The sequence below is a fragment of the Patagioenas fasciata genome, chromosome 1 (genome assembly GCF_037038585.1).
Source record: "Patagioenas fasciata isolate bPatFas1 chromosome 1, bPatFas1.hap1, whole genome shotgun sequence".
Taxonomy (NCBI): Eukaryota; Metazoa; Chordata; class Aves; order Columbiformes; family Columbidae; genus Patagioenas; species Patagioenas fasciata.
In genome coordinates this window covers 122,767,824-122,791,110 of record NC_092520.1, presented here as the reverse complement: position 1 = coordinate 122,791,110, position 23,287 = coordinate 122,767,824, and the positions used below count along the sequence as shown (strand labels likewise).

At 41.9% G+C, this 23,287-nt stretch overlaps 1 protein-coding gene across 5 annotated transcripts in view; it reads right to left on the bottom strand.

Annotated features, from left to right (window-relative positions):
• The window catches only part of LOC136111310 (OX-2 membrane glycoprotein-like), a 50,390-nt gene extending 29,768 nt beyond the window's left edge, over window positions 1–20,622 (bottom strand). Inside the window, exons 1-6 of one of the 5 annotated variants that reach the window (XM_071813793.1) lie at window positions 20,026–20,398; window positions 18,373–18,454; window positions 17,259–17,585; window positions 15,542–15,808; window positions 14,088–14,204; window positions 6,267–6,390 (exon numbers count right to left, since the gene is read on the bottom strand). In XM_071813793.1, coding sequence (XP_071669894.1) covers window positions 6,383–6,390; window positions 14,088–14,204; window positions 15,542–15,808; window positions 17,259–17,585; window positions 18,373–18,454; window positions 20,026–20,034 — 810 coding nt within the window. In that variant the 5' untranslated portion in view covers window positions 20,035–20,398 and the 3' untranslated portion in view covers window positions 6,267–6,382. Of the gene's footprint in view, window positions 1–6,266; window positions 6,391–14,087; window positions 14,205–15,541; window positions 15,809–17,258; window positions 17,586–18,372; window positions 18,455–20,025; window positions 20,402–20,427 lie in introns of those variants that run through there. The other 4 variants (XM_071813798.1, XM_071813804.1, XM_071813791.1 and 1 more) reach the window with 4 other exon arrangements.
• Window positions 20,623–23,287: the final 2,665 nt, after the last annotated feature.

The following is a 23,287-nucleotide window of genomic DNA, read 5'->3' as shown; positions in this document are numbered from 1 at the left end:
CTCAGTGGTTTCAGGAAGAATTAGGAACACCAGGGGAGGGCACAGGCTTGCCTGGACGTGGAAGGGTAGAGTACCTGCTGTAAGCAGCAGGGTGGCCACCAGGAAGTCCTTTGAGCTGCTGCCCAACACATGTTCAGAATTGCACCTATGGTGGTCAGAGCAAGAGAAAAGCATACTGAGCATCCGTATGCAGCTACTTGGCTCCAGGCATGCGGTTTGGAGTCAGAGCAGGACACACAACCTCTGTCATCTCTTCCAGTGAAACCACTCCCATGCAGGTTCTTGTCAGGATGCTCATGGCTGGCAGGGAAACAAGCCAGATGCCTCTCACCTCTATGTTTTCCATACTACCCAAGAAAATATCCTCCTGTGTTTCCATAAAAGCATCATGCATTTTCCTAGTGCTGCTCTTATCACCAGAGTGCTTGCTCCCAGGCTGGCTTGTCCAGCAAGAAAACAAGCCCTACCAAGTGTAATTCATAATTACCTTTTGATTTCTTATCACAGATTTTGCCATGACAAAAGAGGCAGAACAACACAAATATTTACCACCCCTACGAAAAATCAGCTACCTGAAATCCCTAGCTGCTTAATAAAAATAAAATTTAACACTAGTGTAGCAGTAGTGAGAGCACGTTTCCCTTCTTCTTCATGGTGAAACACTGATCACATTATTCAGTCAGGCCCACAGTTGCATATTCTCTTTTTTCATGCATCTTGAAGGGACAACCATTGCAGCTCAGCAAGGGAGGAGAAGACATGTCAGTGGGCTCCACATGAGCTCCAGGTGCTGCATACCCAGGACGTGGGCCCTGTAGATCTCCTGCAAAGAGACAGCCACCTCCATTTTTCCCTGGTCTGTCTACTGGTGTTCGGGTTATTTGCCTTTCCTAGAGGTGTTGCCTTCTAGTTTCAAAACAAGCATGAGTTTTCACTGGAACTATTTTCACCATGTGGTTATTATGACCCAGGGACATAACAACATCTTCATGTGATGGAGTGACCACTGTGAACTTTCGGGTATCAGACAGGAAACAGGAGCAGTCAGATGGAGAGAGTATCCAGATAAGAAAGAAAATAGCACTCTTCAGGCAAGAACTTTGCAAAGAACAAAAGAGCAACCAGAAAGGGACTTGCCCAGGACTGAGAGGAACAAGGGGGTCAGGGAAGCCTGAACAGGGAAGGACAGTATTAAGAAGAAAGAAGCTGAAATCAGAAACACTTTAAGAGTGGGTGAAATAAAACATAAATCTGTCACTCTCACAGTATGTTTCCTTACCAAAGTACATTAACTAATAGTTTGTTAACCTACCATTGCCAGAACAGGCAATCTGTCTGATACATGCTTCATCTGCCAAGGCATGACCTGCTTAAACCCCGTTTCAAGTAAGCAGTGGGAAACACCCTGCTTCCTTTTGTCAGCCTGCTACACTCAGTTGCATTGTTTTCTGAAATTGAGGCTGTGACTAGTAAGGAAATCCATCTCTTCTGTTTCCTTAAGGAAACCCAGATTAGCAAGGCTGGGCTAAAATCTTGTTCTTTGCTGCCTAGTTCTGTCTGTCCAGGTGGCCATACGTGGCTCAAAGCACCAAGCTCCTGTTGTTCCCACTTCCTTCGAGCCACCTCTGTGTATCCCTTGGCGGAAGGCCACTCGATCCCCCAGGGAGATACCAATCCTTCCAGCACACATAAGCTATAGATCACCTCTCTTGCGTCAGCAGTTTGAGGGTTGACTAAAAAACTCATTACTCACATGTGTTCCTACTAAGACAGGGCAGACAGCCTGCTTCAGATATAATCCAGGCAGAGTTTTATTGAAGATAATGCATGAAGATTGATGAATGTCAGAAGGCACACTACCCACCCCAGTGTCAGCGCTGGTGAGCTTTTGGAGCCACTGGAAACACCACGAAGTCAGTTTCTTCTGACACACAAAATCATCAGCCACCATGAGGCAGCTGGCTGTACAGAAATAGAGATGCAGAGTGAAAAATGGCATGAGGACTTGGAGAGGAGGCAGCAGGTGATAACTATGTACAGAAAGTGAATGTTGGTCACTGCACGTGGTCTCAGAAAAACACATTTAATTGTTTCTAAGCCTTTAAACCTTTCTGGGTGATAAATACTGGTCATCAACATGCAAATTCTTGACCAGTGCTAATTCTGCCGCTAACTTCAGCCTACATCAAGGAAAAAAATCCACAAAAAAACTCCCCCATATATGCTCTTAGCTTCTAAAATTATCCTCTGTTTCCTTCCTTGAACATCTTGTTACGGAACAGACTTGGAGAATAGCTGCCATCATGCTTTCAAAGCAAGTAGTGTTTTAGTTAGCCAGGTAGCAGGCGGGTAATGCAGAAGAGAAGCAAGTAGGCACATGGGACAACACAACAGGGAAAAACTCACACAGAAGCATCCAGAAAGTCTAATTCTCAGACTTGGAAACTGGAAATATGTTGTACAGAGGCAAAATTAATGGATCTGTGAAGGATGAGGAAGGGATACAGGAAAAAAAACAAGCATGCATTCACCACTTCTTCAGAGGCAGCTGGAGGAGCTGCCCCAACCTCGGGCTGGTTAGTCAGTGTGCTGGGGCAATGAGAAAACACCCAAGGCAAAAATAAAAAGTCAGCCTCATACTGCCATCAGAGTGATATTTTACCAGCTAACTCCCTCTTTTCTAAAAATCCAGCCCTGCCTGCTGGGGTTTTGAAGACTCTCTCTTTCCATCACCACAACCATGCACAGAAGTTGTTATCTCTAGCAGATACTTCACCTTCCTGTCCCGTATGTCAGCATAATTCAAGACTAAGAATAACAGCATCCTTGAGTATGCCAGAGACAAAAGCACACAAGGAGAGGACACAGCTGTAGGAACTGAACAATGCACTGTGACTGGAAAACAAAAGCAAACATCTTGACAGGTTCTGATGAGCAGGCTGTCAGCCAAAAACGCAGCCTTTTACAAAGAACCTTGAGGTTTCCCTGAGGAAACCTGTAATTCTGCATTTGTTTAACTTCTGTGGAGGGTAGCCAATCTAATTTCTCTAAGGTCATTTAACCCAACTACTACACATCAGCCCCAACCCTCACTTGTTTGGTTCCTGCCCTGCTCTTCCAGCACAACTTCTCTCATGGCTGGCGTGCCAAGCAGAAGCTCCCAGATCACAGAAAGCAGCCTTTCTGCTCTTCCACATGGTAAAAAATGCCCTTTTGCCTGGAAAAACCACAGCTTGCCCTCACTGTGCCCAGGGCAGCGGTGCTGTGGGCTCACTCCCTTCCTTTTGTGCATGGAGAGGTGACCTGTCTAATCTCAGAGCATCAAACTCCCAGGAGAAGAAATTTATAACTCCCATCACTCAGAGGTCAGCAATGAGACTTGCACTTCTGGCCAGCATCTGGTGGGAAGTTCTTCAGAAACCGTCAACAGCAACCATTTATTTCTTTGAAAAATCAAGAGTTAGAGTTCACATTGCAATCTCAAATCCTCTGGAAACAACTGTCCTATTCTATTCTATTCTATTCTATTCTATTCTATTCTATTCTATTCTATTCTATTCTATTCTATTCCTATTTCAATCCTAATCTCAGGCAAGCAATAACCTGGTGCCTTTCACTGGTATTGCAAAACCTAGGACATAATCCCATGACACTCAGCTCCTTTAGGGAGATGGCAGCATTGCCATGTCCTTTTAACTTGATCCAAGTTTCTTACTATCACATCTTTTAAGAAGAAAAGTGCAAGTTGATGCCATGACAAGGGAAAGTTATTGTGGTTTCACAATTCAACTCAAAAGGTCATGTGTTTTAAAGAATACACCAGGTCGTGACTGCCTTTCCCAAAGGAATTATTCATGCACTTAAAGTTCATGCATGATGCTTCTCTCATTGATTTATAAAATGTTCCAAGCAGCGTGCTACAAATGAAAGGAATCATGTGACCTTATGCTCAAAGTTGCTTAATTTCGCTTCTTTTCGGCAAAGGCAAATACAGAAAACAGGACAGTTAATTCTTCTGTAGAGCATGTAACTTCAGATAAAAAATAATTAAGGAATGAACATGACACACACAATAACTCTAAAAATATAAAATACATTTTTTTTAATTGACTGAAGTTATTTTGAAATCTGAAGTAAACCACAACTGTTCTGGTCAAAAGTTCTTCTGTAAATTTATCTCAAAAGTTGTTCAAATTAAAAACAAAAACAAAAACAACCAAACCAAATCAAACCAAAAATCACCTTAAAAACCCCCTGAAGTCCCAATTTCTGTGCAGAAAGGAAGCAAAGTATAAATCAAACCCACAAAAAACCCAACTTGCAATGAAGCATTTCTGGTATCTCAAACAAGCACCAAAAAAAAGAAAATCCAAACCAAAACAGCCAGTTGGTGTTTTGGCTGGATCAGACTTTTTTTTTAAATTTAGAAAAAGTGAAATATAAAAATAAATAATTCCCATTGCACCTACAGTACTAACAGCAAACATCACCCCTCACATCCTCAGTAATACACAGAGACATGTAAGCACACACACAACTTTTTGCCGGACTCTAGAGAGGTCGTAAACATACGACATAAAGAGCAGAACCCAAAACGCTACGTACTTGGTAAGATGGAGTATTTCGGATGCACAAAAAATGCTAATCAAATGCAAAGGACAAGAGGATACTGGTAGTGATCTCAATACGGTGACAAATATTCAGACAGAAGGAAGACTGAGAGACACCTCAAACATTAGCACTCACCAGCAGAACAAAAATCACTGGAGGACTCCTTGCAGTGCTCCTGTCTTTCTATTCTGTCAATAAAACAGGCCACAAAGGCGGTATGCCTAGAGGTAGGCTTGCTTTTAGCAGCCCTCACCCTGTGAAGCAGGCAAGGAGCCCTGGTGAGACTCTGGGAGGCTCTGACCCCTCAGAAATAAGAAAAGCTTCAAGGCAATGCCCTGGAGCACTCTGCTCCCACAAGCAGCCTCCTGCTGCTGCACAGCAAGCAGGGGCAAAGGCAACTGGAGCATTAATCCTGGAAGTGGCCAGATTAGCAGGCTCCCACGGGTAACGAGCAACCGGGGTGGAAGAGAGGGAGAGGGACTCAGATCCTACCTGGAGTAGGAAGCAGAGGTAGGTCACAGCTCTTAAGAGTAGTGTAGTGTCTTTCCCTGCTACCAAAAACATGACAAAATTCTGTATCTGTGAAATTCCCCACTGACACCATTACATCCACAGCAGTGACATATGATAGTTAGCTCAGGGTGTAACATCCCACACAACGAGGTCCAAGTATGGAACAATAGCTTTTGGCCAGCAGAGCAATTTGTCTGTGTTTAAAAAGAGATGACAACAAAAAAAAGGATGAAGACAGAGGAGACTGTTCCAAACAGTGAAAAAGATTACCATGAGAACTATTGACTGCACATTTTGACAGCTAAGAAAGGACTAGGCTGGGGTATTAATAGAGCTATTTCAGAAAACAAAACAAAATGCACAAAACCCACAAAACAAACAAACAAAAAACTCAAACGAAAAAAGAAAAAGAGCATGACAGCAAAACAGAAAGGAAAGGTGGGGATGCCAATACTTTCACTACTGGACCTTATTTCTGTCTCTTCCTTGCTTATATACTAAAAAGATTTTAAAAAATCCACCCCAGGATTAGAAAGAAAAGCCAAATCAATTCAATTACTTATAACTTGTCTTACTTGTCTTTCCCAACTATGGCTGCTACTGTATCTAATCTGTCACCTGCTTGGAGCCCTATTGCTCTTCCTCAATCATTTTGGCAGACTTGGTGTCATTTCAGTCCTGTGGTTTTGAGTCCCGCAGGTCTATCCAGAGAGAGTTAAGCAATACAGTCATTGGTACAGTTGTTGAGGAAAAGGAGTCGGATCAGCTGGAAAAGAGAAGGAAAACCATTGCCCTCTTCCTGGCGTCTGAATGGAGTGTTGCTGCAAGTGAAATTACAGAAGGATGTTGGTAAAAATTAAATCCCTCTTTACTGCAAGAACAATTAGACACTGGAAGAGGATCCCCGGTGAGTCTGCAGAGCCTCCATCCATGGACATTTTCAAAACTCAACTAGAAGAATGCAGATGTATTTTGCACACCAGCAGCACCAAGGGTAGCAGGAGCAAAGTAGATCTGCCTGGCAGCAAAGGTGTGGACTAAGTGGTCCCTCTGGTCCTACTTTTTATGATTAAGCATCTAGACCAGATAACAAACATTTCACTAGTCTTTTCAGTGATCAACTCATCATCTAGAGAAGGTAGTGTATGTGACATATTTCCCTTTTATTGCTGTTTCTTTACAGACAGTCAAATCACTGCTTGCAATATTGACTTCAGGCTGCTGGGCTGTAATGATCTTGTAGGTGAACGGAAATTCTCTAGGATCCTAGAAAACAAAGCAAAAACAGGAAAAAGGATGAATCGTGGCCATTGTGTTGCTGCCTCAGGTCTTGCTGAGCACCATGGTTGCCATTGGGGTGGGTGGGGGAAATATACTGTGGGAAAAGTGGTGAGGAACAGTCACAAAACTGCTCCTTGCTGAACAACCATAGGACTTCCCCTGAAGTATAACGAGTCACACATCTTCCTACAACACAGGGGAACAGACTTCAGCCTGTGCTCCCCCTTGCTTCCTTTGTTCACTATACATGATACCTTAATTTAAATTTGAGAAGCTACCTTATCCTTAACAGCACAGATGCACTCCGGCCACACAAAGTGTGCTTATGTAGAAGGATCCATGTCTAAATCCAGAATACCTGAACGCAGTACAACTTGCCCTGAGCACTGCAGGAGATGCTGGCAGAGCTGCAGGAGGCACTGCTCCCAGTGGCCAGCGCTCGCTCCATCCAGCTTTCCCCACACTGGCAACATCCCCCCGAGACTTCTCAAAAGGGATATTCCAAGGGATGTTCAGTGCCTTCATTATGTTGTTACGCTCCAAGGAGGAATAGTCTTAAAACTGATGGGAAAAAAATAATTTTTCTTCCCCTTAAGCAACAGAAATTCCTCTGGGAGCATATTTATGAGAAAGTCTGAAAACACCAGTTAGGAAAATGACATGCTATGCACTGTGCAACAGTATTTTCTCCTTGGGTGAAGATAAACTGCAGCTCAACAACACCCTATTCAAAGCCATTTACTACCAGCAGAAGCCCAGGTGCTGGCTTACAGATGGTTTCAACTTCCAAGTGGCCCTGCTCAGCAGAAGCTGCTAAAAAATATTACCAGTGTAGGGGGAAGTACACTATCGAAAAAGATGTTTTAAATTCCAGGTATCTTATGCAATATAAACTACCAATCTACATGTGAATTTCAATTTATGATGGCTGAAGGAAAACCTGCAGTTATTACAGTATGACAACAACAACAAACACTAACTTTGAAGTAAACAATGAAAATGGAGAAGGAGAAAACCAAATTTCATTGGAAGCTTTAAATCAAAGCTTCTTGCTTGGTGATTTCAATGACTGCAGACATTGGAATCACTGCTGCCTTCCCCCATAACCTCGCCCTCTACCTCAACACCTTTTCAAACAATATTTTAGATTTAAACCAAAATTGATCTGAAGATTATGTGATTTTTTTTTTAACCTAACTATGTACCTACTACTAAAACAAACTTTTTTTAAAACTCTGGAACCCACACATACTGCAGAATTCAGAGTACGACAGTGAGATAAGGGATATGCAAAACCTTATAAACTGAAAAGCAAGCCAACTTTTCTGGTTGGTAATCCACAAATAAGGTTATTTATTGAATATATAAACAGTTTGATATTTCAGAATGTCATTCTGGTATTTAAGACCCCATTTATGACACTACCTTTATGTGTATTTGAAAAAAAAAAAAATATATATATATATGGTATCCTTACTTTTTTTGTAATAGAGTAAGAAAAATGTTTTCATCTCCTTATCTAATAACCCTGCATAGGGCCAAGTATTTTGCAAAGGAAAAACACTTCTGAATTGAGCACATAAATTATTCTTACCAAGAAAGCAAACAAGAAATTGAAACACTGAGGCAACTATTCATATATCACAAGAGTGCTATTTTTTTTTCCCTTTCAGCTACCAGTCATTTTACATCCTGGTTTTATACAGAGTCCTATTGTCAGAATGTAAAAGAGCATAAAGGACTGCAAAAATACTTCATAACAAACTATGAGCACAGGTGCAATGCAAAGGATAGAAATAGTGTTTATCACACACAATAAAGGCCTGTCTGTTTGCAAAGAAGGAGCTTCATTTTTAGTAGTCTATACTTTGATACCTCTCCTTTAGATGGGCAGGACAAGGTCCAACGTGTTTCCTACACCACTACCTTCACCCTGTCCGGAGCAAACAGGATTAATTCCATCCTTCCAGACAAAAAACGCAGCCATACCCCAGGAGACCTGAATTTGTCCACATGCCTTCTCCCAGCTCTTCTCCGAATGGAAAGCAGGACAAGGAGCATCCCTACCCCAGTAAAACATACTGGGGAAAACACACAAAGCACCAGCCATCCCCGTCCTTCCCAATGAAAACAGGCAGCACGAAATCATGGAAAGCTTGGAAGGGGCACCTGTGCTCGCTCTCTAAATGATGCAGACTGGAGGGTACTGCCAGGCACATCTCTGTGAACAGGAAAATAAGTGACTTGCTAGGGAACAGGAGTTGTCTGGAAGCAGTGTGTAATTAAACCCAGAAAACATCCACTTGAGTTGCAGAACATTTATATCTGTGGAAAAGCTGATGGGCAGCTTGACAGCAGAACTACCCCTCCACTGACATTTTTATATGTTTAGGTCTCTTTAGCTGCAATGTTTTGGTGCTGTGGTGTTGAGTGGGTTGTTTGTTTTATTTTTTTTGGTGTAGTGTTAAGAAGGGTAAAGGAATGAGTCTGTTGTAAGCAAAACAACTTTTACCTACACCACTACATATTTTTGGGAATTCAAAATAGGACAAATATCATCTCCTACTCATGATAAAGCCACACTTGAGAGGAAACCAAGGCAATTCTAAAATTAGTCTACCCAGCTGGGACGTGTCAGCCCAAGACACGTCCTCTGTGAGTAGGGTGCGTTATGTCCATTTGGCTTGTGAAAGAGGGAGTTATGTACCAAGTTTATAATCAGAAAGGCTGCGATTTAGCTGTCAATTCAGGAAAAACTACTTTGAAAAGTCTCCTAAAACTGAATAGCTACAATGTTGTTCTCGACTACTAGTCTCTCACTATTAAAAGCAAATCCACTGAAGAAACAAGTGAAGTCACACAGATAAAATAAGAACTGCCGTAATTTTTAAGCCAAAGCTTAGAAACACAGCCTCCCCTGAACTGAATAAACACTAGAGGATACTGCTGTAATGACTCTTCCAGAAATAATTCCTGTCTTTACTATAGACAAAGCAATGGAAAGTGTGTGCAAGTACTTGTTCTTGTAATGTTTCCCAAATAATTGGAATCTTGTGCACAAGACTTCAATATTTCCAAACCTTTCAGGACATCTTTGGCCACCAAAATTTAGGTTTCTGATACTTACATATTATAGCTGATCAGCCAAGTGGGTATTTGCAGCTTAACAGACTTAAATCTTTATTATTTGCAGGAACTTCCACACTTCAAAAAATAATAATGATGTCTTAAATTGCTATTCAGGGTATTAACTTATCTCTAGCTGGTAACGACAAGGTATTTTCAATCTGTTTTATAGCACTTGTGTAACATTTGAGGTACACTGAGGTTCAGCATCTCTTTGAAAGCCAGTTAGTTGGCTGTATTCAGACGCAAACATCTTGAAACATAATTTTAATGCTGCTTAATCGAAGTTCCATGAATTTTCCACTTGAATGAAAACCTAAATGTTTCAGTTTCTAAACAGGAAAAACTCGTTGCTATGTTGGCGCTTTCTGCAGAACAGATATTTTAATCTGACATAGTGTCCTCTGTAACTCTCCAAGTTTTCTTCTAGGTCCATCTAATCTGCTCAGCTTTCCTAGGTCACATCATATCTATTCAATAACAAGCTCCAAGAATTGTTTGTCTTGCTGTTATAGCTCTTTTAAACACAAATATACTGTTTCAGCATTTCTAAAGCTTTCCACGTGGCAAAATATGCATAAGTTACCCAAGAGAGATCAGTGATTAAAAAAAATAGTCATGCTGGCCTTTATATCTGTGAAATAATCCCTCCTCACAGACCACCACAAGTCTCCAGGAAACTGTTTACATGGAATTTTATTCCCCTGCAGACTGGTAGGTCCTGAGAACTGAATATAAAGTTTTTTAACTGGCCAGGCTGAAATATGAGTATTGTGCAAGCCTTGAAATAAACAACTGATGCTGCTGAAAGCACTCAGGTTGAGACATGTATTTGAGAGCTAAGTCACAGGAACTTACTCAGAATAATAGCCTTTATTTTGATTCAATCCAGACACTTGACTAGTTATAATAACTGTTCTGCTTTATGTTGGTGTGGTCTACAGTTAAGCTCTATTAGTTGAGCCAGGTAGGAAATGGCGTAACTTTTCACCAGAAGAGCAGCACTGAGAAACCTCCAGCATGGGTGAAGTTATGTCTGGTGATTCACTGCAACCCACTGATTGCACTTTAATCTCCTGATAGGCATAGTTAGGTTTGCCTCCGTGCTTGGCGGAGGAAGAAGATGTGAGCTCTCCAAAGCTTTTCCGTCAGCTCTCGCTACAAAGGCTGCTCAGTTTGTTTCCTAACAAGTGACTTTTTGTCAAATGTTGTGAAGAGGGTTTATTTGGGGTGTTTCCAGGGGAACCAAATGGTATGTATGTGCTGTAACTGGTAGACAAAGCAAATGCCTGAGGGATGGGACATCAACTTTGAGCCCCAGCTCTTCACCTGATTCCCGAGTGTGTACCATGGAGAGGAGGGAAACAACAAAAATAAAAGCAAAGCAAAAGCCAACTATTAACTCCACAGCAGAAGCAGAAGAAACTTTGATGAAGAAGGGTCCTCAGTCACCCAGATAAAAAGCTGTTGTTTTACTTTGAAAACCAGGCGTCTTGACAAGACTGGAAAGGCTTTGCTTGTTATCTAGTGTAGAACAAAAAGAAGCATTGAAGCCCCAGACAACAGCCTCAGACAGACACTGGCACCCTCCAGCCAGCGCTATTAGCTCTCTATTGTGCTGTTACAAAAAGTGCTCCAGAAATATGTACGTAGGTGTTGCTCCTCATTCCAGCAATCTGAGAATAACAGAGGATAAAACCAGAAAAGGGCTTTCTGTAAGATGTTATTCTCTTTTTGGTGAATCAAGTGCAACCAGACTTTAAACAGAATAAACAGATTTTGCAGATGACTGGGGAAAATACAAGCCACGGAAAAAAGAGACAAGGATCCACAATGTACTTCTCAGATAGGAACTAAGGAGGTGTAGGGGATCTCCTTATTACAATGTGATATTTGTGGAGTGGTTATGTACTCTAAACATAACATTAAAAATTAGTGTAGCTCCACAGGTATTCTTGGAATTCTAAGGATGGGGCCAGGAAAGTGAGAGTGGAATAATATACAAGATAAATTCTAAGTAACTTTTAGCAACAGGCAGAAAAGAGCATCTAGAAAAAAAGAAACCAAAACAATCAGACGGTGACAGAGTGATCAAATTGTACCAGTACTGGAGTTTAACAAACTAATTAATGAGGCCCTCAGGGAAACAGATGTACATTAGGAAGATGGACTACACTTTTCCCTAAGCTGGTAACTGTATGAAGGAAAACGAACAATGGGTCAAAATTACTCTGGATAAAGTAATGTTGCCTTTATGCATAAAGGATCAAGGTCAGCACATCACATTTTCAAAACTCAAAACCAAAAAGCAACTAAAAAGATACAGAATAAGACTGATAAACACTAGACTACTTTAAAAGAACAGAAACCAAACTACTTACTAGCCCACTGCAGAAGTCACATCCTGGCATAACAGTTAATCAAAATACATGCTAAATTGGAAGGAACACAAACAATTGAAGTTCCTCAAATCCTGATTTTGTTGCTAAACTCTAGCACAACAAACTTACACCCACTACTAGATGCTGCTCGCCTGATTTACCCCCTCTGCCCTAGTGAACAGGTATTTAAACGAAGTCTCGACCCTGTGACATGTCAGCACACACACGGGGCCAGGAATACAGCTCATCTCCCAGGCAGCAGGACATGAGACCCCATTTGTCTTGCCGACACAGAGGGGCTTCAAGCTCAGAGTCGTCAGCTGAAGAAGGGGCACAATTTAAACCTATTATGCTTTTCTGTGTCTTACGCTTTTATTACAAGGCAGGGGAAAGGGGGGTCTGTTCAAAGTTTCCAAAATGAGTGGGCTTATGTTATGCATCACAGTGGTGTGTCTGTAGCAATAAATGGTGTCTTGCATGACCCCAACATGGCACAGGATGTGTGAAATGGTTTTAGGGTTCCAAACCTGATACCTCACAGGTGGTACAGGGCATAGGAAACCTGCTGTGAAGCTAACCATACTGATTCTTGGGGATGCTCTTGTTACACGCTATTGCTGGAACCACAGGTGGGCACTGCCTTGAGGAATCGCTAATATCCAAGGGCCAAAATCACTCCAGGACTTACATCAACATCCTCAGCCTAGTCTAAACATGAACAACCTAGTCTTGTCAAGTTACATTTCACTGACTGACATTGCTCCTGCTTCAGGCACCAGTGCAGTCACAGCATCCCAGTGTGGTTCTCATCTAGCATGCAACGAAGGGGCTTCAAAACTCTGCAAGGCAGCATCTCAATTTTCAGTGCTCTCTTTTCCTGGTCCACTCTGATCCGTTCTAGCTGGTGATCCCAGACCTCTGCCATGTCACTTCTGCCTCAAGATATCTCCTTCAAGATCTGCTTAGTACAAGCTCATTTGTGTTTGGAATGATTGTTCCAGAAAAAAAGATACATCTTTCTTTTGAGCATTTCATCTTTTTCTTCTGATCTTTCAAAAAAATCACTAAGAACCAACTCCTTGCCCTTGAACTTCCAGGTTGGTTTGAAATTTCAACAGAAATCGGATCAATGGAAAGCTCACATATGTTTTACAATTAAGAAGTTATGTTTGGGGTGTAAGAAGCGCTCATTTCTCTTTATTTTCAGTGAAGTCTTTTGTATCTCTGGCAGTAGCAGATTTGCTAGATTGACTCTTCTTCACAGTAGATGCTGTAGGTCTAAGTTCACAATAGACAGGTCTGATATTCCTGGAAACATTTCTTTACCTTATATCACATTATCATCATGAAACAAGTATCTAAATATTCAGAAACTGAGTTAATGTGTGCTGGCATTTCTAAACATATTAGTAAAATTTAAAGCCAGACACAGCACACAGTTAAGCAAGAGTTAAAACAACAATGGTGCTAAAATTTCTGTGATTTCTGAAGCCTGAGGCCTCCCCCCTCCTCTAATTTTTTCCTTTCACTCTGTTATTGGTAGCTGAGACTAAAAAGTTGTGTTGATCCATGATCAGCTCATCACACATTCAAGGACATTACACTGATTGCAATTTCTCCTTACTTCATCATTAGGAAGCAGACTCATATGCGAAGTTTGAGTGCACTTCTCCATCATATTACACTGTTTGTCTTAAAAATACAAAGGGGCAACTGTGACCAGAAGAAAGCCCTTCCCTTGAGGACACTTCACTATGCATGAGCAGAATTCTCTCCAACATACGTCTTCTGCTGAAAATTGCCTGAGCATACTTATACTCAACACTTTTGTGGCCCTCCATGAAAATGTGAAAGACCAGTGAATTACTTCTGCTGAGACTTCTGCCTGAAAGCAAACCACAAGCAGCACATCCTGCTCTGCTTGGACTCTCTCCCCACAATTTCTACTCTTGTATTGTCCCTAGGCAGTACCAGTGAGAAAACAGCTCTTAAAATAACATGCAACTGAGGCAACTTCTAATAACTGTAAACACATTATTATAAAGTTTACTTGTCTGATATGACAGTCTCATACCCCTAATGGTGTGTCAGCAAAGTCTTATTCTTCTCTGCAGATGACTAAACCTTATTATGGGCTCTGCAGAAACCACTGGTTTCCATGCATCAGGGACTCACCAGTCCAGCCCCTCCTGGACATCCTCTTCCTCCAGCACAGAATGATCAGAGTCAGAACTACGAGGATAATAAAAATGCCCACAATAATAGCCAGCCAAAGCAATGAGGATCCCTCTTCTGTGAAAACAAAAGAACAAAAACATACATCAAACTAAGATAGTTCATATAGGAAAATGAGCAAAAATCTGAGCATAAATGTCCCTCTTTGGTTAGACATTAGCCACTTCACTTGACTGCCATTAATCAATTAGATAAAGGCAGATTTCATTGCTCACTGATGTTAGCTGGAAAACTTTTCGAGTCAAAATTTCTTTCAGTCAAGTGAAAACTACCATTTCTTTTAACAAAGCTAGGTTTAACTATTAATTTGATATTCTCTTTCGCTGAAGTAGAAGATTGTTAAAACAACAAGACATTAGTTGATTTTTCATTCTCCTAGCAAAGAATAACAAGAGTCCTAGATTCCTGCTTTCTGCTATATACATTTCCTTTTTAAAAGGCCAAAACAAAAGAATATTGCATCTGAGACAGGACAAAAAGTTTTATTATGCTTTTTCAATTAGTGTCACTCAGAATTAAGAACTAATTTGCTTTTGAACTTTTAGAGAGAACATATTAAAATTCAGATCTTATTCTTTACTATTATTCCTATAACAATCACTTCTGGTGGTTTTCCTTGTGAGGCTCTCAACCTAAGTCAATGTTCCTCTGTGAACTGAGAACAGTACTTCAGTTTTTAATGTTTTTATTTCTCATCCATAGAACTGGTATGAAAGTCATTCAAGAAAAACAGAACTTTGCAAAAAGAAATAAATTAGCACTACAAGATATACAGATGTTAAATCGATGTTTTTAACATTTCCCCCTAAAACCAAGGTACATATCTTCCTGTCTGCCTGAAAATACTATTCCTCCCCAGCCACTACTGCAATGTATGTGTGCCTTAGCAAAAATTTCAGAGAAACTAAAACATAATACACAGGTTGACTGTATCAGAAGATGTAGTAAGTTTAACTGAAATGTTTGGTTAATTGCTGGTCAGAGATAGGTATTAATTTCAAAACTTTCACACCAGTGCTCATTCAGTGACCCACAGAGTTTTTACTTCATCTAGATAGATATCAGGTTACAAATATTTATATCTATACTTTGGACTATCAAATCAACTATGAAGGCCTGTGTGAAAACTGAAATTTGACTTGCTGTAAAACACATGATGCTTCTAAAACCCATAGCCCTCAAGCTGACTAGTTTGGCATTTTTCCACTCTTGAAGGGAACCTTATTGTCATCATCTCAAATACAGCAATGAATGCAAAGTAGGATTTCCTTTCTTCTTACTTGGCACAGACACATATCACTCCCTCCATTTCCCAGCAGATTCCAATCCAAACACGCTACTGAAAAACACAGAGGCCAAGAGAATGCTATCCAGTAGCTTGTGTCGTTACCTACCTCCTTTCATTCTCACAGGCAATTCCATTTTTTCATTTGTGTTGCTTATTCTGCAGGTCAAGTCCTGCACACCAACGCTCTGAATGTTGTAGATCTCCAGTTTACTGGTGATGGACACCATCCCATTGGTGTGCCTGACTGTCTCCTGTGTAGGAGTAGAACTGAACAAGTTGTTCCAGGTGATGGTGGGCTCTGGGATGCCAACAGCGTTACAGATGGCTATCAAATGACCTTCAGAAATGTTGTAATGGACAGATGCATTGAGACCTTCCAACACACAAATGAGACAACCCATCACCACAATGAGCATAAGCAGTAATAGCAGTTTAACCATTATGAATCAGAGCAAAGCTTAGCAGATTCACACTGAACTCTATGGCACAGGAATGCAAAAATGGTTCACTGAGTCAGGTTCCCCCCATGATTCCATACTTATACTGAAGTTATATGCCCCAAAGTTTCCACTCAATCTGAAATCCCAGGTTTTAAAATAATCTGTTAAAGTAAAACCATTTCTTGGTCAGTGCTGTTCTCCTGTCTGCTGATTCCCTGTCAATGGTGGAGTTTGACACAGCAGCTCACAGCACTGGGGTTGTATCTGGACGGGGAAAAATTTAATAAAATATAACAAGGGTAAGTGTAGAGTCTTGCATCTGGGCAGGAACAACCCCAGGTTCCAATATAAGTTGGGGAATGACCTATTAGAGAGCAGTGTAGGGGAAAGGGATGTGGGGGTCCTGGTGGACAGCAGGATGACCATGAGCCAGCACTGTGCCCTTGTGGCCAGGAAGGCCAATGGAATCCTGGGGTGTATTAGAAGCGGGGTGGTCAGTAGGTTGAGAGGGGTTCTCCTTCCCCTCTACTCTGCCCTGGTGAGACCACACCTGGAATATTGTGTCCAGTTCTGGGCTACTCAGTTCAAGAAGGACAGGGAACTGCTGGAGAGAGTCCAGTGCAGGGCAACAAAGATGATTAAGGGAGTGGAGCATCTCCCTTATGAGGAAAGGCTGAGGGAGCTGGGGCTCTTTAGTTTGGAGAAGAGAAGACTGAGGGGTGACCTCATTAATGTTTATAAATATATAAAGGGTGAGTGCCACAACGATGGAGCCAAGCTCTTCTCGGTGACAACCAATAGTAAGACAAGGGGTAATGGACGCAAACTGGAACACAAGAGGTTCCACTTAAATTTGAGAAGAAACTTCTTCCCAGTGAGGGTAACAGAACACTGACACAGGCTGCCCAGGTGGGTTGTGGAGTCTCCTTCTCTGGAGACATTCAAAAACTGCCTGGACATGTTCCTGTGTAACCTCATCTAGGTGTTCCTGCTACAACAGGGGGATTGGACTAGATGATCTTTCGAGGTCCCTTCCGATCCCTAACACTCTGTGATTCTGTGACCAAGAGTAAACTGCAACAGGCAATGTTGGTTTGCTCAAGTTCCAGCCGGGACTGCTCGGGGGCTTACAAAGATCCCATTCCTTGATTTGTAGCTGCTACTCACAGAATAACAAACAAGGACAGCCCAGAGCCAGACACCACAACAGGCTTGAATATGGCCCCACAGAGTCTTGCTTATAGAAGTAATGCTCTGTTTCTACACCGTGTTCCACCATGGGATGTTCCTATCAGTGCAGTTCCTGAGTCTGCTCAAGGAAATGCTGTGGGTGAGAAAACACCTCTTTTTCCATTAGATACATATCCCTGCAGAGAACCTCACCAAAGACACGCAGGCAGGTACGTCCTGAGAAGGAGCCAAAAGGGAAAGTATTGAAGAGACATGTGTAACACCCTGAATCATCCATTCTAGCATCCCAAAGAGTGATGTTTGTTTCATTGAGTCCCAGACTTGTGAAATTCATTCGGTCTTGATAGGGCTCATGAATCTTTAATCCTTTTGTGGTACTGTACGTAGCTATATTATTGTGTAGTTTTTCATTGTCCTTTTGCCATGTCACTTGTAGAACATCTTTGGGTTCTGTCAGAGCACAGTTGAGTGTCACGTTGTCGCCCACCTTCGCATTTCTGTGTTCAGCTTGCGAAACCACTGCAGCAACATGAAATAGTTAGTTAAATGGGCAGATATCACACATATTCTGCAGCGTAATGCTGATTCTAAGTCCCAGATTACCCACAGACACAGCAATTTCATCAATTACGTATTGTTTCTATAATTTTCTCCCACCAGAAAGTCTTTCTCCTGCACGCTCCTAGAAATCAATGAAGTTATGTTGATTTACATTGGCTGAGGCTCTGGTTTTCTTCTAAACTGTTTGAAAAAAAATATATATATACCCTATTTATTTATCTATCCCTGCAGAATTCTCACTTCAGTTTTATTAAATCAGCTCATGGTTTCCCATTCTCAGCAAAGACTAAATTTTTGTCTCCTAAAAGCTAGAGGAAGATTGAATGTATAAAGGAAGTGCACATCCAACTGTTCTCAGAGAACTGTGCAGCAAAATGGGCTAAAGAGAATTTCTGGACTGTGTAGCTTCAGAGTTTGAAGTGTATTTGAGAGGGAGGGAAAGAAAAAGAGACATCTGTTCCCAAGGGGAGGATCTGCTAGGGGAAATTGTGAACTTAGGTGAACAACAGAGTCCAGTGTCATTGTAGATATGGGATGCTGCAAATTCCTCCCATCTCCAAATGTTGCTCCAATAGGTCTTGAGCCACACCTGCCAGCTCCATGCCTATGCCTCAGCTATTTAAAGTATGTCAAGTGGCACCAGCAATTAATATTTCACCTACTTTTGTCTCTTACTCTGACTGTTGAAGCCTCAGAAACCAGTTTCCCAACCATTTTCAGGCAGATTTCAGGAGATCCAACTTACCATTTGCCTTTCCAAGCCCAGCACAAGCCAGACACAAAAACAGAGTTTGGAAAGTCATTTTGGAAGGGAAAATCTCTTTCACCTGAAGAAAGATAAGAAGAGATGCATGACTCAATGGCAGATCATCTTCCGGTGATATCATGTCTCTGCAGCGCAAATATTAATGATAGCTTTGTCATGTCAGAAAAACATAGTTCTGGGGGCAAATGACGAGTTTTGACAGGTATCATTAACAACACAGAGAGTGCTCTGATCAAAGTGGGAAAAAAATTGTATGGTGAAAGTTAGAAAGGCATTAATCCATCAGAAGCATGACGTACATGTTGTTCAGGACTAGCTGTAGCTCTGGGAGAGAGGTAGGGTTAGCTTGTGAGATCAACGGATAAATTAAAAGCAAAGGACTGAGAACTTTAAAACTCCCCATTTGTCCAAAATTGCATGCACCTGCTACATACAAATATATTTCCAAGGTGGAAAAGGGGCAAAAATGAGGTTGTGTTGCTGCTTTCTCTAGTGAACAGCTGTTGATCTGCTTCCTGTTCCCTCACTCAGTTAATATGGCCACAATACAACTAAATTGCAGACCTGCCTAGAAATGAAGCTTTATTTCTCATAAAATAACTCTCTAATGCACATTATCTACACCTCAGGTGTTTTGTGAATGTTTGCAAAAATAGCTGCTGCATCTTGGGAGTGTCTTCTGTCAGGAACGTAAGCAAATCCCAACTTTTAAAAGATTTTAACAACATGCAAAAAATAGAAGAGAGAATCAACTTTAAAACATTTTCTAAGTTATCATACACGTTAAAAAAATGAGGGCTAGCAAATAAATAAATTAATTAGAGGGAGAAAAAAATATTTAAGAAACAAATTCCCAGGATTCTTGTGCAACACTTACACACACAGCCAGTTAAATGTTAAACACGCTGTGCTAAAACAACTCCTGATACAACTCTGCAGCTACCAAGCATTAATTCAGACCAAGTTCTTATGTGTAAAATCAGGAAACAATAATCTATCAGCAACAAGTCCAATGAATAATGAATTTGCCAGCTAATACAGTGCAGTCAGATATTTGAGTATGCCTCTAAGAAATTCAGACAGAAATTCCTAAAACCATGCAAACATCAATGGCCAGCATAGCAAGAAAGAAATTTTGAGTTATAGAAGTGTTCATAAACAAGTGAAATATGTGCCACATCTGCAAGAAAGCAGTTTTCAATAACAGCCTCCTGTTTCATGGCTTTAGTACCGATTAAAGTCCTTAACACACCATCGCTGACACCTGGTGTGTAGCTACATGAATTCATACAAAGAGGAATCAGGCTATTGTGTAGCTATACGGGTCACAGAAAAAACCAAACCAAAACAAATAAGAAAAGTCCTCTTAGTACTCTAGTCAAATTTAACGTGTTACAGGGGAAGAAAGGAAAGGAAAAAAAAAAATAAAAAGAAGAAAGAGAAGAAGAAAAGAAGAAGAAGAAAAATAAGAGGAAAAAGAAGAAGAGGAAAAAGAAGAAGAAGAAGAAAAAGAAGAAGAAGAAAAAGAAAAAAAGAAAAAAAAAAAAGGAAAACCAAAAACAAAAAGAAGAAAAAGACAAAAACCACATAAGATTAGGGCAAGTAAAAAGCAAATCCTTCACCGTGCCATACTTTCCACATCACACCTCAGAGATCTCCTGTGTTTCTGTTTAGGGCATTACACAAGCTTCAGAATGCAACTGTTCCCTGAACCGGGCACCTTGCGGATCCTCCTAGTTAGAAAAGGCGCGGAAAGGCTCGGACACCCGCTGCGAACCGAGAAACAGCCTGGAGCTGCTTCTGCCCTTCGATGTGCCTCCGCCGCCTCCAGACGCTACCCGCTTTCCCGGGCGGCGGCCAGACCTCCCCCGGGAATGAGCCTCCGGGCAGGGGCTCAGCGGCAAGGAGCACCGGCCTCTGCCCGAGGGCCCTCTTCGGGCCGCCACTCAGCTTGCTGCCCTCCGGACGGGGTCCCGCTCCCAGAGCCGCAGGCTGCCCCGCGCACACGCCGCAGGCGGACACCACACTGCTTACCTCCCGCCAGAAATCCACCCCAAACTTGTAAATGAGCCCAGGGCGGGCGGGGAAAGCGGCAAGATGGATGGTTACGCACGGCCAAGTACCTGGAAGCAAGGATGGAAAGAGCACGCCTGCCCGAAGGCTCCAGACAGCCAGTGACACCACCCATGTTGTCGCCGTCACCGCGCCTCCAGGGAGTCCCGCCCTGCCCCGGACGTCCCAGGGACGTGTCCCGTCCCCCTAAAATGGTTGGTTCTGTGTCCAGATTCATAGTCACAAGCTGTACGCGTTCTGTCTTCTGGGTTCCTTTTCACTGGCAATCAGAAACTGGTTTTGAGATATGTCTTTCACATCATGAGGAGTGGTCTTTTGCTTTCCCTGCTGCCTTTCTGTTAGGCTGAGAGTACAGCACAAGTAAAATAGGGCAAGCTTGCTGTCATTTTCCTGTTGCGGGACCACAGGATCTTCCACTGACAAGTTAGTTCTCTCTGTTGTAGTTTTAACAGGCTTGTCCCAGGCTTGAGAGAGTCATTCCATTTCTCAATTTGGTTATTAAGAAACAACATCCTTTGCAATCAATACAGGACATTCGGTATCGGCTGTGCTGTTGTTTCATCTGCTTTTGCACTCAGACATGCACACATTCATATGTCATCCATACCAATTGTAATATTTCTCTTGCAAGGCCCTGGAAGTTCTATCTTTCCTCAGTCATTCCAGGCTCACCTGTGTGTTAACCCTGGCTGTTCCACTCTTCTCAGTACCACAGGGCATAAAGCAGTGCTTTTCGTTGTGTGAAAGAAGAAGGCTCCCACCACCCCCACCAGGTCAGATCTAATCTGTTGCTGGAGGCTGGGGTCAGGGCAGCAGCTCTTCCAGACAGATAGAGCTCTCCTGAGAGACATCTCCTAGATCACCATGCTAGATTTAGTGGAGCTCGCTCTTTGCCAACTAACAAATCAAAGCCCAAGCTCTGCCACTAACTTTTTTTCAACAAATTCTTCTGTCCTCTAGGATCAATGAGTAGGTCTCAAGTCACTTAAATTTCCCCTCTGCCTCTCTTCCCCTTTTTGTTTTGAGTAGATAGTAGGTTCCCTCTAAAGCAGGTCAAGTTTCCAACAAATACTCCTTGTTGCTAGAGATTGACATAATCACAACCATCAAATGCATTTTTCTTTTTATCAGGAAAATGTGTTAGTAAGTGCCCTGTGCTCACCTGCCTTCCCTATAGTTGAGGGGATTTCAGAGGGAACTCCAGACAAATGCGGACTGCGAAGTTTGAAATAAATTTATCCAGAAGTGCCCTGTGCCATCAAAGCAACAAAACCAGGGAAGTCCCAGGGACATATTTGTGCTCTTATTTCATGATAATAAAGGGGACATTTGAAGGACTCGAGTCGTATTTTTGTATTAGCTCATCCAGCAACTCACATCTACTGAGGTGGAAAAGCTCTATATCCAAATTTTTCTGCTCCCTCAATGGGCTGAGGAAACTTGAAGAAAATAATGAAAGGTTCTGGAAAGCAAAAGGGCTTCTTTGGAAGAGAGGAAGGAGAATAGAGTTTAACGAGGAAAGGATAGCTCTGAAGTAGTATACGAAGATCAGAAGTAACCTTAGGGCAGACAGAGGTAAATGGAAAACTGTCATTTTGCTAGTGATTCAACCACGTGACTGTGTACAAACCACGTTTTGTCTCTCCCGAACTTACTTCTATCAAACAATCAAATTCTAAATGATTTACAGTTTGATATCCTGGCCAATTTTTCCAGCACAAACTGCACCACATTTCATAGAATCATAGAATAATTTCGGTTGGAAGACACCCTCAGGATCAAGTCCAACCATAACCTAACCTAACTCTAGCACTAAACCATGTCCCTATGAACCTTGTCTAATTGCCTTTTAAACACCTGCAGGGATGGTGACTCCACCACTTCCCTGGGAAGCCTGTTCCAATGCCTGACAACCCTTTCTGTGAAGAATTTTTTCCTGATATCCAATCTAAATCTCCCCTGGGGCAACCTGAGGCAATTTCCTCTTGTCCTAACACTTGTTACTTGGGAGAAAGGACCAACAACCCTCCATGCTACAACCTCCTTTCAGGTAGTTGTAGACAGTGATAATTTCGACTTAATCTCTCATAGCAGTCTTCCAGGGCAGGAAAGATTATATATCTGGTGCAGTTCATGCCCATGTTTGTGGGCTACAGATGTCAACTTTGAAGAAGTTGCCAGGTGCCACTTGTTGAAGTCAACTCTGGCTTCATCATCCTGCAGTAATCTGAAAGTCTCTTATTGGGCACTGTTAGTATGGCGTGTAGTATTATGTAGCAGTTAACATCATGCAGTTCAATGTTGAGTATTCACACCCAAAATCAAATACCCCTGAGGTACACAACAGACTTCTCCATCTTTCAGTACTACCCACCAAGTGCTTCCAAGTCCTTTGCCTGAGGCAGAAGTAACTCATACTGCCTTCCCTAAAATATTTTTCATGTGCACCACGGGGACTCTATCTCCTTGTACAATACATGGAAGTTCTGACTGGGCAGGTCCAGCTTGATTGATTCGTCCTCTAGTGTTGACCAACCAAGTGGCTTTTGCTAAATGTGAATCCCAGTTTTTGAAGGTTCCACCACCCATTGCCATTAGACTACTTTTTAACAGACCTGGATCGTTCGGTTTTCCCAGAGGCTGCTGCAAGATACAACATGTGATAAGACAGTTTTTGAAATGAATCCCATACAGCAAAGACACAGCAGCAGGAGCAGACCCCATCTCTCAATGGAAGGGCTTTGTCACATTCCTGGTAAGTGTTGCCAAGGTTTTGGAAGGATGTAAATAATTAATGGAAGCCTTGGGAGTTTGCATTACC